General features: G+C 39.2%; 1 protein-coding gene and 1 long non-coding RNA gene across 8 annotated transcripts in view; both read left to right on the top strand.

Annotated features, from left to right (window-relative positions):
* The window catches only part of Rhobtb1 (Rho related BTB domain containing 1), a 70547-nt gene that overhangs the window by 36816 nt on the left and 17894 nt on the right, over positions 1-15837 (top strand). For 6 of the 7 annotated variants that reach the window (XM_090346383.1, XM_090346386.1, XM_090346384.1 and 3 more), the window contains 2 exons: positions 11998-12183; positions 14570-15543. In XM_090346383.1, the coding sequence (XP_090202509.1) occupies positions 11998-12183; positions 14570-15543 (1160 nt within the window). The remainder of the gene's footprint in view (positions 1-11997; positions 12184-14569; positions 15544-15837) is intronic. The other variant, XM_090346388.1, reaches the window with a different exon arrangement.
* On the top strand, positions 4076-5512 carry LOC150054172 (uncharacterized). Its single transcript, XR_016537837.1, has 2 exons — positions 4076-4171; positions 5270-5512. It is a non-coding gene; the product is annotated as an uncharacterized LOC150054172 (long non-coding RNA).

The following is a 15837-nucleotide window of genomic DNA, read 5'->3' as shown; positions in this document are numbered from 1 at the left end:
GTTCATACCCACAGGTCTGTGAGAGCTAATAAAGTCATGTCCTAAAGATTCAGTCCTGAGGGCTACAGTAACAAAAAGAACAAAAAGTTGCTCAGGTTACTGAAAGAAAATAGAAAAACATAAAAGGACTCATTACTTGGACCATGAAACAGGAATAGTTGTTCACTAGGAGGATATATTAAGGTAGTTAGTTCTCATACCTGAGTACATTCATGCATAGTGCTTATTTTGTGATAAGACCTCCAGAGAAAGGAACCAGCTGATTTTAGCCAGTACTGAGATGATTATGAAGAAGACGACACTCAGCCACACAGTGGTCAACAATGCCCTAGAATTATCATGATGCCCTTTTTTTTGTTGTTTTCTTAACCAAACTGAACATAGAAAGGAGGCATCCTTGAAGAATACAGTGAGATCCACTGAATGAAGGCCACTAAGGGGGTGGGGGAGGGGAAATGCACTGTACAATGTCATTTACACACTGTTCTAGAAAATGCAGCATAGGGCCGAGAACATGACTTATGGGTAGGGTGCTCACCTAGCATTCGATTCTTCAGTACCACATAAACAGAAAAAGCCAGAAGTGGTGCTGTGACTCAAGTGGTAGAGCGCTAGCCTTCACAAAGCCCAGGGCCAGTACCCAGAGACCCTGAATTCAAGCTCAGGGACTGGCCGGAAAAAAACAAACAAACAAACATGCAGTGTAGTCTATAACAACTGAACAAACGCAGGAAGTAAGAGAAGATGATGGAGAGAACGATGAAGTACAGAGGGACCCGTGGAAACGGGAGAACGGCTGGGGCATTTGTTTTCTTTTTTTTTTTTATAAGTTTATTTTTTTTTTAATTTTTTTGCCAGTCCTGGGCTTGAGCTCAGGGCCTGAGCACTGTCCTTGGACTTTCTCAAGGCTAGAGCTCTACCACTTGAGCCTCAGCACCACTTCTGGCTTTTTTCTATGTATGTGGTACCAAGGAATCGAACCCAGGTCTTCGTGCATGGTAGGCAAGCACTTTAACCACTAGGCCAAATTCCTGGCCCGGCATTTGTTTTCTCAAATTCCTGGCCCGGCATTTGTTTTCTTAAGTGCAGTGACAGTTTCAGGGGAAATACAGATGTCAAAACTAATCCAATTAAAGGCATTAAATATGCAAAGTTTAATATATTTCAACAGTATCCCAATAAAAAGTTTATGATGAGAAATATTTTCATAGAAAATGTAATCGATAAATTATGAGGAAATGTTTGCATGGAAGACTTTATAAGTCTCAATTATTTATGTAAGTTTAAATTAATTCTCACTGAAAACATAAATCATCCTGGAACTCAGGGGAAATAAATGGAAGCAAAGCCTTATTTACTGAATATGAGAACTGGAATACACACACAAACACACACACACACACACACACACACAGTCTCACAGCTGATGAGGAAACACTATCATATTGTCACACAAAAATCTTCTCTCAGAGAAAAAGCCCTCAATTCAGTGGGTCATTGTCAGATCATATGACCTGCCCTTTGTCTGTGGCTGTGTTTGTATCTTTTTCTAAGATGATTCATTTCATCAAGTACTCTATGGCAGCCAAACAAGAACACTAAGATCTGTGAACACTTTGTTTCTCCACCAAATAGTATCAATTTTGTCTCTCATCGTTGTGCACTCTGAAATGCTCTAGCATGTGGTGGAAACCTCTATAAAGCTTTCAAATGACATCCGCTTTGTACCCAGCTCTCCTGGCTGGAAATTGTGTGTATAGTTGTATGACCCGGTGTGTCTAACATTGTGGTTTCTGGACTGGGTCTTACCTTCCCTTTCCAGCCTCGGGTCTTGCTTCAGACACAACAAAATGTTCATAGGTCTGTGTTCAGTGAAGTCTGAAAGCCCACAAACATACATTCTTGTCCATTCAGTAATGATGCTCCATCCTGTCTATTTTTTTCCCAGTCCTGAGGCTTTAACTCAGGGCGTGAGCACTGTCTTTTGGGTTTCTCAAAGCTAGAGGCAGTCTACCACTTGAGCCACAGCACCACTTCCTTCCTTTTTCTATGTATGTGTTACTGAGGAATCAAACCAGGGTCTTCATGCAGGCTAGACAAGCACTCCACCACTAGGCCAAACTCCTGGCCTACCTTTTCTACTCTTAAGCCAGTAAACTGTTACTAGCATTCTAAGAAAGAGAGTTAAGTGTCACATCCTCTCAGGAGCTCTCTGAACTCTAGTCATCTTTTGTCACCTTTAGAATGCAAATGAGGTACCTATCCTTTATATTCCCATACAGCAGCCTGGCAAGTCCTGCATGGGTCTAGCCTTAATAATTGCTAATCAAAAGAGTGAATGAGTCCATTGATCAGTCCCCTGCACGTATATACCAGAATCATCCAAGGTACTAACAAGGAAGTATTCTTACTAAATATTCCAATTTTTCTTATTAAACTGAATTCTGGGTGTACTTTTATAGTAAGAATCATAACAGTTGTACCAATCTGAATGAGATGATGGTAAATGCTGGTACCTGGCTACATCTTAATGCATTAACAAATAGAAAGATGAGTTGTGAGAGAAGAGGAAGGAAATTACAGCCAGCCATAACTTCAAACCTACTTTTCTACTCCAAGTTTTTGGGTTTGTGATTTTTGGGGAGGGGGGAGAGTAATAATCAGAAAGAATATTATTAAAGAGAAAATTACTAGTATTAGTAATTTTCACCAATTATAGGGACTTCTTCCCTCCAAGCTATAATTTCCAAGACATTTACAGGTCTAATTTTGAAATATATATATATATATATGTATATATATATATATACACATATATACTGACCCAGGCATCAGTGCCCAAGATGGAACTATTTGGGGGAGGGGGGGCATTGGGAGAGGAGTGCCAAGTGAGGTGTAGCACCATCAGAGCCTGGCAGACACCTGTAGCTGACTCATGTTCTAAGATCCAGAAGGTTTTGACTTCTACCTCAGAAATAGTCTAGAGAATTGAAAAATCATTATTTGGGTTTTAGTGGGGAAAGAATTGATGGAGCTAGTGAGCACAAGAGCCCACTAGCATGGTGAAGAGAATGAAGAATGTGCACATGGTTCGTGACATTAATGTCTTATACTCATTTTTTCCATTTCTTCTTAATTGTAAGTTTGAAAAGTTGGGTTAAATTTTAACTCCATTGGCTTTATAAAATAAAATAAAATAGCACCAGTTTGTTATATTTCTATACTGGAACTTTCTGGTGAAGAGCACAGGAGTTCTCACTTTTAAGTTAGGTGGCAAAAAGAGACTGGGGAGTAATTCAGAAGGCTTCAGTGGATAATTAATTGTTAGCTCTCTTTCATTAGCTCATTAGTTCTGGTATTCGGAGGGGAAAGGTCTCTTGATAAAAAATATTTTGCCATTTGCATTCATTGTAACATACAAGATTCATTCTTGGTGAATTTGAACTTGGTATATTAGACAAAAATTGGTAGTTTAAGTTTATACATAAACCCCACAGGTAATATGTTTTAGTAAATCTTCACAACAGTCCACCTAGCATTATCTCATTATTAGATTTCCAAAGTTCTCACACTTTATTTTTTCCCCAAGAAATGCTTTCTTCCCCACTCTAGCCAGTAGTTAAAAGAATGAATCCCTAGCTGGGTGCAGTGGCTCATACCTGTAATCCTAGTTATTCAGGAAGCTGAGATCTGAGGATCAAGTTTCAAAGCCATCCCAGGCAATACAAAGATGAGAGACTCTTATCTCCAGTTAATCACTAGAAAATGGAAAGTGGGGCTGTAGCTCCAGAGTAGGTTGGTAGCCTTGAGCTGAAGAGCTCAGGGACAGCGCTCAGGCCAGAGTTCAAGCCCCATGTTGCCCCCCCCCCCCCCCAATAAAAAAGAATGAATTCCAGGAAGATAAAGGAAAATAGTGAATGTTCTTTGAAATTTATTACCCTGGCTCTCTTCAGCAACCTTTGTTTGGTTGGGGTATGTATATGTTTTAGGAAGCAAGATGGTCGGTGAAATCCAGAGCCTCTTTTAGGCTTAATTTTTTGTATGACTTACTAGAAGTAATCCTCAAAGTAATTTGCCTGTCTCTTTATATTTCCTTAGCTTCCGGAGATAATCTAATTCCTGGAAGAAGTCATTAATCCATTGATATAATGAACATATCCAATTAGAAAGGGTAAATGGATATTTTTAGATAAATTCAAATTACTAAAAAACTAACATTAATGGCTAACCATTGTCAGATACCAGAGTGATCGATCACATGGCAGTCTCTCAGCAATAAGAAATAAAATGGCTCACTTTTTATATTCATTCTTTGTGAAAACCCACACTAACTCCCTGCCCACCTTACTTTAAGTCTAAATTCATTTTTGGTTTTTTTTTTTTTTTACACTTTGACTTTGCAAGCGTATTTGTGTCTGCAGCTTGACCTTCGAATGTTCAAAAGGCCTTTTATTTGATAAGTATTTGTTGAGGCTGTCTTTTGGTGCAAATTGTGTTTTGACTTGGCAAGAAACCAATAAGTACAGGACCAAAGTACCTGGAAATGAACTCATTGTACAACGGGGAAGACTGTAACATAGTTCAACATGACTCATTGTTTAAAATGCTGAGCAAAAGATACAGGTTCCGGGAACTTGGAGGAAAGAAGTACTGGGGTAAAAAGTCTTAGGTCGGGCCAGGAATTTGGCCTAGTGGTTAAAGTGCTTGCCTAGCATGCACGAAGACCCGGGTTCGATTCCTTGGTACCACATATATAGAAAAAGCCGGAAGTGGTGCTGAGGCTCAAGTGGTAGAGTTCTAGCCTTGAGAAAGTCCAAGGACAGTGCTCAGGCCCTGAGCTCAAGCCCAGGACTGGCAAAAAAAGAAAAAAAGTCTTAGGTCATTCCTGACTTTGGTTGGCCATATCCTGTGCATCCCTTCAGCAAGCCCTGGTTTGCTCTCCCTTCAACATATGTACAAAACACAGGCACTCACCAGAGGCTTTGGCCATTCTGGCCAAACACACTGCTGGTTCACTCAAAGCAAAAAACCATAAATCCACAAGTCTCTACCTGCCCTGGCCCAGCAATTGCCTCTACAGGAGTTTGGCTTTTCCTGTTTTCTTTCTCACCACTCTACTCCATCAACCTGACCTCTTGTCTTCTATCAGAGAAATATCCCAAGCATGCTCTGGCCTCAGAACCTTAGTACTAGCTGTTTCTTCTCTGCACTGCTTTTTGTTTGTTTTTTCTCCATATGTTAGTATGTCACCTCTCTCTTTCTTCCTCAGGTCGTTGTGGAAATGACACCTTCTCAATGAGGCCCTCCAGTGATCTTATATTCAACAGCAGCTTCTACTTCCCAGTTTGTCTGTCCATTTCCTATGCTCTATTTCCTGTCTCTTACCTGTCACCACCTAATGCATTACCTGTTTTCTGTGCCTCATCTACTGTCTCTATCTTCTATTAGAATGTAGGCATGACGAGGACCCATAATTTGTGTTTTCTATTAAATCTCTGTCCCCATAGTCTGATATGTAGAGGTTTATCACTCATTATTTCTGGAAGAAGTGATTCAGTGACTGTCGACTGATACTGAATAGGAAATAGGACAAGTCTGGAACCTTTACAGTTTAAAGGGCATTGTTAAAAAGCCTGGCTGAAGTTGTTCTCATAGTGATCAAATGGTCTTGTTGGTTGACAGTGTGGTCTCATAAGATAGAGACCAAATCTCTCGGGAGATTTCCTACCTGGCATTCTACCTGACATTGAGATTTTTCTCTGTCTTCAGTTAGTGTTGCCTTCAGAAGAGAACACTGGCTCCATAGGAAGGAACAGCTAGAGGAGCAAGAACAAAGTAGATTTGGGAGGGAATTTAAGACCACTTAATTTTTGCCTCTTTACTCTTGGTGAACATCCTGTGTTCCTTGGTCAAAAGTTAAATGAGATGGTTCAGAGTATTTCCAGAAATGGAATGGGCTTCACCCAACTTCATTTCCTGCTTGTCCTGGTGATAATATAAGGTATGGGAAGATTGTAATGGTATTACATGATAACAGCATCGGATGACAAATCACAGTGTTCCCCATAATGTGGTGGTAGAAGCAACTACTTTTAAGAGTCAAGTATTGCCTGCCTTCAAGTTTGGTGGATGGGTGGAATATTGATGCAGCTTACCTGTACTTAAGAGCACACATTGCTTTGGCCCTATTTTTGGAGGGTGAGGGGATATTGGTTTAAAATGTTACTTCCTATTGCTGAGTGCCAGGGGCTCACACCTACAATCTTAGCTGTTCAGGAAGCTGAGATGTGAGGATTGCAGCTTGAAGCCAGCCTGACAGTCTATGAAGACTCCAGTAAACTACCACTTAAAAAAAAAAAAGGCTGTAAGTGGAGCTGTGGCTCAAATAATAGAGTGCTATCCTTGAACAAGAAGTAGCTCAGGGACATGTCTAAGGTCCTGAGTTCAAGCCCCAGGACCAACACAAAAACCAAACCCAATGTTGCTTCCTACTAAAAATGCAATTGCAAGCTTGGAAGAAATAGTTGCGCATGCTAACAACTCCCAAATCTGGATATATTTCAGGGTGTTTTGACAGTTTTCCCCATATAACATCTGTACTTAAGAAGCCTCACTGCTATTGGTAAAGTATTAACTTGATTTCTCTGCTCACAAGCTAGGGCACTGCATGGTTCTGCCCTGCTCTCCCCCAGAGCTCCAGCCAGGTGCTCCCCAACAGGCCGCTCCATCCTCCATGAGTTTGAGCTTACACAGCCATCCGTCTCCAGGCATTCATGTACACCATCACTGACAACTCCCTCTGCATCTCATATACACACTGGGCTGCTCCCTTACTAAAACCTTCCCGAGCCCCATGTCATACATTTCTTTTCTGTGCCATGCCCCCAGCTGTTCCGTGCTGTTTGATGTGTCTGTTTGCATAGCACTGTCAGAGACTATTTGCATGAAACTGTGTGTTGTCCACATGAATGGCTTTAAAGATGTTTCTGTAAAAGAACCTACCTCAGTTATCAGCCAGGAGAAGGAACTTGAAGTCCCTGAAAAGGGGAGGTCGGTTGGTAAGGACTCCTTGAATTCTGACCAGAGGAAAACCTTTAATGTCCATCAACGAAGAAAAATGTCCCATTAAAAATGTAAACTGTAGCTGGGCAGGGCAGCTCACACATGTAATCCTAGCTACTCAGGAAGTTGAGATCTGAGGATCAAGGTTCAAAGCCAGCTCGGGCATAAAATGACCTGAGACTCTTATCTCCAGTTAAACTCTAGAAAACCAGAAGTGGGACTTGGCTCAAGGGTAGGGTGTTAGCCTTGAGCTGAAGAGCTCAGGGACAGTGCCCAGGCCGAGTTCAAGCCCCAGGATCCATTAAAAAAAAAAAAAAACTAACTGTGATATCTGTCAATATAAAGGATATGAGAATCTTTTCTAAAAACCTAAGAGTATGCAATGTTGCATAATAATGAAGCCTAACATCACATAAAAGTCTTTAATACCTATCGACAGAAGTAAATTTCTCCTGCTGAGGAAAAGAGAGCCTTAAAAGTACAATTATACATTGAAAAACAGGATTCCATGTAGAACTCAAATGTACCTTTTATCTTATTTTTAGCCAGTCAAAACTGAATGCATTGGTGAAGAGCATTTTTCCCATATTTGCTCTCTGGAGGGCCAATCAAGCCTGCTGCCCTTTGCATTGTCTACCACACAAGCTTGATCTGATGTTTGTAGATAGAGCATAATTTCAGAAATAGCCCTTCAGCTAATTAAGAAATCCCAAGGCCCACAGCCGGATAATCGAGACAGTACAGATAGACACTACAGATAGACACAGATAAGGAAAGAGAACATTTTAGGAAAGAACTTAGAAAATTTATTCCTCGCCATGAGAAAATTCATTCCTCTCTGTGACAACTTCCTTTTCTCCATCAATTTGTTTGAAAAGATGAATTCAGAGTGGGGCTGTGGTTCAAAGATGAATTCAGTGCTTCACACTAGAGAAAAAGTTTAGCTTCTGATTTCTTTTGCCAGTCTTTTGCCACCAACTTTTAATTTATTATACTTCACTGCACACACAGTAAAGGCAGGCTTTGAGAATGTATGGTACTTGCTAGTCAAAGTCTGGCTTATGCCAAACTACGTGGGTAAGCGACATTTTTCTCAAATGTGTTTTTTTTCTTTAATTTGCCAATAAAGATTAGTCCCAACTTTACATGTATCCCTTAAGTTCTCCAAGTATTGTTGCCAATCATTCACACTGGCCAGGCCAGTGTCCCCCCTTGAAAGATAACTAAGAAAAAAAATGTATCTAAAGAAAAGATATAACCAAGCTGGGCTTTACCAGCACCAGCATTTTTGGATGCCTTAGTTTCTTTTGATTCCCCCTCCTAATTCCCCTGTGAAACTGGAGATTCCCAGTTGTTCCAACACATTGATTTATTTTGGATTCTTTTGTTAAGCAATCAAAATATTATTTTCATGGGCATTATTTGATGTTAGTACTGGAGTGAAACTATTATACTAATAGTTCCCCTTAGGAACAAGAAATCATGTTTTTCCTTTAAGGAAAAAATAATACATGTTTATTTGGTTCATGCAACTGGTCCATGCTCTCTGTTAGTTCTTTGTATTTCTCTAATAAAGCCATGCAGCCGAGTCATGAATTTTTCTAAATAAAAACCAGTAAAATAAACATTCTAAACACCTTCCTCCCCCTTCTCAATATTCAAGTCCTGCAGTTCAGAGTCTTCTCCACCCAGTGCTCTGGCTCTCTTCTTACATCCTTGTGCTTTCTGCTCCAATAACTATAGGATTGCATTTCAATCCTATCAGAGTCTTTTTACAGCTGAAATAGGACCCCTGAGGTCATTTCTAGACTCTTCCTTCTGCCTAATATGTGAAAATGTCCTCATCATGCCCTCCCCAATAATTCTTAAACTCACTCTTTAAAATATATGTGCAAGGAGGTAACAAAGCCTTGGAACTAGGAATTGCAAGAACTTGCTTTTTCCTTTTTATCTTTCCTAGGAATGGCATTTTAAAACAAGAGCTTATCTCAGTCACTGAACAGTCTCCACTCAGGAATGATGTTTTGATTAAAAGTTAATATCTCTAGATCCTTGGAATTCTGCCTAAAGCTGGAAATATTCTTAGCTGTAGTTTTTGCTCCTTCTGTGACTAGATAGAAAAGTGGCTCAAAATCTTGAGGGGCTAAATTGCCTTCTCAAAACAGGTTCTTTTTGTGTAGATGTTTATATCACAGAGGATACTGATAAGCAGCGAGTTAAGGAAGAATGTACAAAAGGACCAGGTCAAAGCAGCACCTTTCTATAGCTCCATCTCTGTCCATTTGTTTTTAGCCTCTAGGTTAAAATTGGGTTTCAGATATTGTATTCCTATGGCAGATTTTGTGTTTAATCTACAAATCTGATTTCTTTAGCTTGCATTTGTATTTAGATCTACCTGAATTAAACAGGAGACCAATTGTCAGTTAAAATGTGTGATCTTATTTTTTTTAACTGCCTTTGTGTAAAACAAAGGAACTATATCCTCCTACGAATGAGATGAGACTATGAAAGAAAGCAAAAGGTACTTCATTGCACAATACACATAGAATTTTGAGTAGTAAGTTCTTTACACCTCTTTCTTGTGATGGCATTGTATTGCTATCCTCACAAGATTTCTTCTTTGCCAACCCCCAGGGTCTTGTCTGCACTTGTTTACAGGTCATTCAGATAGTAACTAGTGTGTTCAGTGACATGAGTGTTATCACAGTAACCTTGGCAACCACACCAGCTCTGCTTTCAAAACCTCACATGCTATATCATAAAATTCAATAGCACAGTTGACATTTAGCTACATGTCTGTCATATAAATTAAGCTCTGAAAAAGACTTTCTTCACAGTCCTGTACCTTAATACGAAAATTTTAGAATTAAGGCACAGGTAAGAACAAATTTTTTAAATATATCTTATGCCATATTTAGGTACTGGATGTATTTCCCCAATTCTTTGTCTGTGAAATTGGACCTCACCTATTGTCATACTATTTTCACTGTGCCAGAATTTGTGATGATTTTAGTTTATGATCAGGACAAAGGCTATAGCAGAGTTTCATCTGATACCAAATATAAATCAAATTATGAATAATAGAAAACTCAGGCTGTAAAATAATGTAAAAGTCAAAGCTTCTTGCCATTCCTTGATGCTTTTATTTATGCTGATTGAAAGGAAGACTAAACACAGAATATTCCACCAACTACATTAGAATCCTAAAGACAGGACATGCTCCCCTTTCATTTATAGACTTATGCATATTTTTACACATATTACCCCAACACCCAAGAAGCTTTGATAATACCATTTTATCCAGAAGATTTTAACCATTCAAACTAATACATTCATCAACTTTAGAGCCTCGGTTTTCTTTTATAATTTGGAAATATTTTAAGCTCAGGACTTTCCCCTCTACTTGCTGAAGTCTGATATAATTTTTCTTGCATATAAATTTAAACATTCGACTTGGGAATTGCTTTTAATATAAGCACCCTGCAGTTTTCTGCATTGCAAATGGCTATTTTTAGAAATTTTATGGTTGCCTGCCTACATTTGTTTGTCTTCATTGATATGTAGGGGGAAAGGCTCATAAATGATTTAAAAAGAAGTATTTTGATTCATCCACTGATTACATAAACAATAAAGGCAATAAATTAACATCTAATAAAATTAAAGAAGTTTATTTCTGAACTTAGCTTGTAGGATCATTTTGAATTCTTGCATATAACCATTCTTACTGTGTATCTGCCCCTCTGCTCTTTGAAAGTCATTATGCAGTGTAGTTTAATCTAGAAACATGGCTTACAATTCCTACTTAATAGCTGTCCTTCAAATGCCATATTTAAAGAACTGTTTAGTGCAGCCATTCTTTGGGTTCTAGAATGACAAGTTATGTAAATATTAAAAGATCCTAACATAAAAAGTGATTATAGCCCAATGTATCTCCACTCTTTATACATGCTATATAGCACATATAACATTTGGGACATCTGCTTCCAATATTTTCTCATCTTAGCCCTCCCTCACTCTTTTTCCTGATTGTATATTAAATACTACCTTCTTGCTGAACACAGTGGCTCACGCCTATAATCTCAGCTACTCAGGAAGCTGAGATCTGAGAATCAAGGTTCAAAGCCAGCCTGGAACAAGAGGACCTGAGACTCATCTCCAATTAACCTCTAGAAAATGGGAAGTGGGGCTTGGCTCAAGGGTAGGGTGATAGCCTTGAGCTGAAGAGCTCAGGGACAGTGCCCAGGTCAAATTCAAGCCCCACGACTCACCCCCTCCTCAAATAATACTTTCTTGCCTTATAACCTAGTAAAATGTCAAAATTCCTGCAAACTCAGGACCTTTCTTTATGGAAACAGTTCAGTGATTGTGCTCTGTGCGTGTGAGTATGTGAGAAGAAGGGCAGAAATCCTTCTGCGTATTTGCTGACCATTTGCAGCAAATACTCATTACATTTTCAGCAATGTGGAAAGTGTTTGCTTTATCTCATTGGGTTGAATCATCACCACCTTTGTGTTTAAATGAGTAAAAGGTAGGTTTTTTTAAATCATTTTTCTTTTCTCTTGAAACTATTTCTTGTGAGCAGAAATAGTTCAGTATATCATGACTTCAGGACTGAGTTAAGTTGGTATAACCATCTCTTCTAGAAGTAACTTCACTGGAAAAACCTCAGTGCATATATACATTTTGCCATGTGATATGGAAATGGACCATTAGGCTGTGTTGGTGTTGAAATGTGGGAGCTTATCAGGCTGTTTGCATGAATCAGAAATGTGTTTTAATATCTAGTCTTTTTTTTGTGACTGGGACATAAGCTGGCATAGATGAGTAGAGGAGGGAGAGGACCATGAAAGAGAGAGGGGGGGGGCAGAGAGAAGAGAGAGACAGAGACAGAGAGAAGAAAAGGCATTATGAGCTTCTTTTGTGGTTTCCTTTTAGGTCTGATGTTGTGGTCCTCTGTTTTTCCATCGCTAATCCTAATTCCCTAAATCATGTGAAAACCATGTGGTATCAAGAAATCAAGCACTTTTGCCCCCGCACACCTGTTGTCTTAGTTGGCTGCCAGCTTGACCTCCGCTATGCTGATCTGGAGGCTGTTAATCGAGCCAGACGCCCATTAGCAAGGTAAGCCAAGGGCTAGTACTTTGCTGCTCAAATTTAAAATCCGAGGGAGCAAGCGTCTCTGGAACCCTATACTCTGTCTGTCAATGGTTCTGAGATCTGCTAGTCATATGCTTTCAGTCAAGTGGTTGAAACTGAAGAAATACACTCACCCTGTCTCACACTCATCTTGATTTCTTCCATCAGAATCATCTTTGCAATATGGTTAGATAGTGCTTAAGTGAACCCTCTGTATCTGAAATTATATGATAGAAATGCTCTCAGCTGTATAAAACTAGTATATGAAATGTCACGTGTCTGTAATGTCATTTTGATATCACAATTATAATAAAGTGAATTAATGCTCACAGAGGTGGCCAGGCATTGTGTATCCCTAAGAAATGTCAAGGTACTTGTGTTTTTAAATTTCCTCATGTTCATGAGCCTAACCTATAAGAGTTTTTCATTGGCAAGATGGCAGTGTCTAATCTAAAAATCATTTTGAACCTACAGTTGCACAAAAAAAGCTGACAAAACATTTAAACTGTCTTTAGCCATTTTATGTATAAAATGGTACATGGTTTTAAAACATAGTTGAAGATTGATTTGTATTGCTATTATACAATGTGAATATTAATTTTGTGGAAGAAATAAGTATATTTTGAAACCCTCTGTGTCTCAGATTCCCATTGTACAAAACAGACTTTCATTTTCCAAGTGTATGTGTATTTTTTCTGGAGAACATAACTTTTCAAAACATTTTGACATTAATACTTTGTTTTGATGTTGACCTCCTTGTCACAAATTTTTCTAGGGACACCATTTGTCTATGCACTTAGAGGAAAGGAACATACTGGTATGTCAGTATGTTTTAGGTGAAATTTCTGAAAGCCCTTTGATTCAGTTTTCACAGCCCTTCTAGTCTTAAATCTGTAGTAAAAGCTGCACGGGTACGTAGATGACTGAAGGAAGATGGCAGACCAGTAAAGAAAGGAGACGAGATATTCTCTGCTACAGAGCAATTCTCAGGCAATTTTATGAAGCAGTCTATTCAAGCCAAGCCTTTGAGGATTATTTCAGCTAGTTTTATGTAAGAATATCAGTTCCTGGCTGGTAGCATGACCTAGTGATACAGTGCTTGCCTAGCATGCACAAAACTCTAGGTTTGATGCCCTGGTACCACATACAGAAAAAGCTAGAAGTGGTGCTGTGGATCAAGTGGTAAAGTTCTAGCCTTGAGAAACCCAAAGCACAGCACTGGGGCCTTGAGTTCAAACCCCAGGACTGGCAAAAAAAAAATCAGTTCCTAGGACAATGTCTCAGAATCAAGCATATGTATATTTCAGGAGTTATAACAACAAATCACATTTTCTCCATGCTTTGGAATCTAGCTGTTCCTTTTCCTGATTATTTTATAATCCCAGTCCTAGACAGATTGATTGAATTGACTTTACTAGCTTTGATGCGATTGTAAGTGGGCATTGTATACCAGATGAAAGGCGACAGGCTTTGTAAAATCAAAGGAAATTAACTCAGAATTGCTAATACATACTTGTGTTATTTAAGGACATTTGTTGTAGCAAAGAGTATTCTTAGCCAAAACTTCAAGGTTTTAACCAAAAGATGATGAAGACTTAAAGAAGGAAGTCAAAGAAGAGAATAAGGGAAAAAAAACATGAAAGCCAATTCATGAATCGCCTAAAGAAAACCTAATAAGCCTATTGGATATGGATCATTTATCAAGTATAGGAAAGTCTAACACTCCAATCAAGATCTACAATGATTTGTAAATGTGGCTCTAAGCAAACCCTTCTAACTTCCTGCCTCAGTTCCTGCAGAGTATAGAATGAAAATAATAACTCATAGGGTTATCTTGAAGCTAAAATAAAAATATGTAAATTATGGGATTTCAAGGTTATAAGCATAGTTTAAATGCAAGATGATGATGATGATAATGATTGAGATGATGGTGATAGTGTGATAATGATGATAACATATTTGGAGCACAGTAACCAAATAACTAGGCAAGACTTTTTTCTCACTTAAATCTTTTTGTAGTTATATAAGGTACAGCTACTCACTATTATTATACCTATTTTATGAATGGGAAAAGCAAGGCTCAAAGATGCTAAGTAAACTACTGGAGAACAAATAGCTACTTTACTTCCTGTGGTTAATACTGAAATCATTTTTACCCTGTGGTTATAAATTTTTACTTGGAAGACCGGAGATTCACAATAGGGTTTTTTTTTAATTGGCTTATATTCACACAACAGACTTTTCAAGAGCCTTATCAAATGTCTGAATAAGACTTTAAATGCATAATTCAATTAGGTGCTTGGATAGGCACTTAGTTTTCTTCTTCCCTAAAGTAAGGCTGATTATAATTTTTTTTAATATTCTTTTTCAGGCCCATTAAGAGAGAGGATATTTTGCCCCCAGAAAAAGGCCGAGAGGTAGCCAAGGAACTTGGTATACCATATTATGAGACAAGTGTATTTGACCAGTTTGGAATCAAGGATGTGTTTGACAATGCAATCCGCGCAGCACTAATATCACGACGGCACCTGCAGTTCTGGAAATCTCACTTAAAGAAAGTCCAGAAACCCTTACTTCAGGCACCTTTCCTACCTCCAAAAGCCCCTCCACCAGTCATCAAAATTCCAGACTGTCCTTCCACCGGAATTAATGAAGCCGCCTGTTTACTGGACAATCCTCTGTGTGCCGATGTCCTGTTCGTTCTTCAGGACCAGGAGCACATCTTTGCGCATCGAATTTACCTTGCTACCTCTTCTTCCAAGTTTTATGACCTTTTTTTAATGGAATGTGGAGAATCCCCAAACTGGGGTGAGGGAGTTCATGAGCAAGAGATGCAGACTAGGGATTTCCAGGAATGGATGCCGAGTCTGGAGCCCAGTGATGAAGGGCAGGAAGGCCCCCCAAGGACATCACAGTCTGATGAAGGGATGTTCTCAAGCAAAGATCTGTCTGAAAGTCTGGGACAAGAAGCAGAAGGCACCACTGCTGAGATGCAGAATCTGTCAGGCTGGAGTAAAGGGTTCCTCAGCATACACAAGGAAATGCAAGTCAATCCCATCTCCAAGCGGGTGGGCACCATGACAATAGTCCGGATGGACTCATCTGTACAGTCAGGCCCTTTCCGGACCTTGCTCCAGTTTCTATATACAGGGCAACTGGATGAAAAAGAAAAGGACTTAGTGGGGCTAGCTCAAATTGCAGAGATTCTAGAGATGTTTGATTTGAGGATGATGGTGGAAAACATCATGAACAAGGAAGCCTTTATGAACCAAGAGATTACGAAAGCCTTTCATGTCAGGAAAGCAAACCGGATAAAAGAGTGTCTCAGCAAGGGGACCTTCTCAGGTGAGCAGGAGCTGTGGCGGAATCACCAAGGCCTTCAATGGCATTTTATCAAGCCCTGCCAAAATGAGCAGAGGAAAGGATATTGCTGATAACACAAGTGCCTTTTTCCCCCATGTACCTTTCTAGCTATCGATAGCATCTTAACAAATTTTTATCCTACTTCAGGCTATTCTCTCCAGCTTGCAAATAGAGAAACTGAGGGTCAAAGACATTAATTTGTACATGATAACACAGGCAATAGATAGTAGAGTGAACATTGAACCCAAGCTTTTGTGGCTGCAGAAATCGGGCCCC

This window comes from Megascapheus bottae, chromosome 15 (assembly GCF_031878675.1).
Source record: "Megascapheus bottae isolate mThoBot1 chromosome 15, mThoBot2.hap1, whole genome shotgun sequence".
Classification (NCBI taxonomy): domain Eukaryota; kingdom Metazoa; phylum Chordata; class Mammalia; order Rodentia; family Geomyidae; genus Megascapheus; species Megascapheus bottae.
This window is presented reverse-complemented; position numbering and strand designations above follow the sequence as displayed.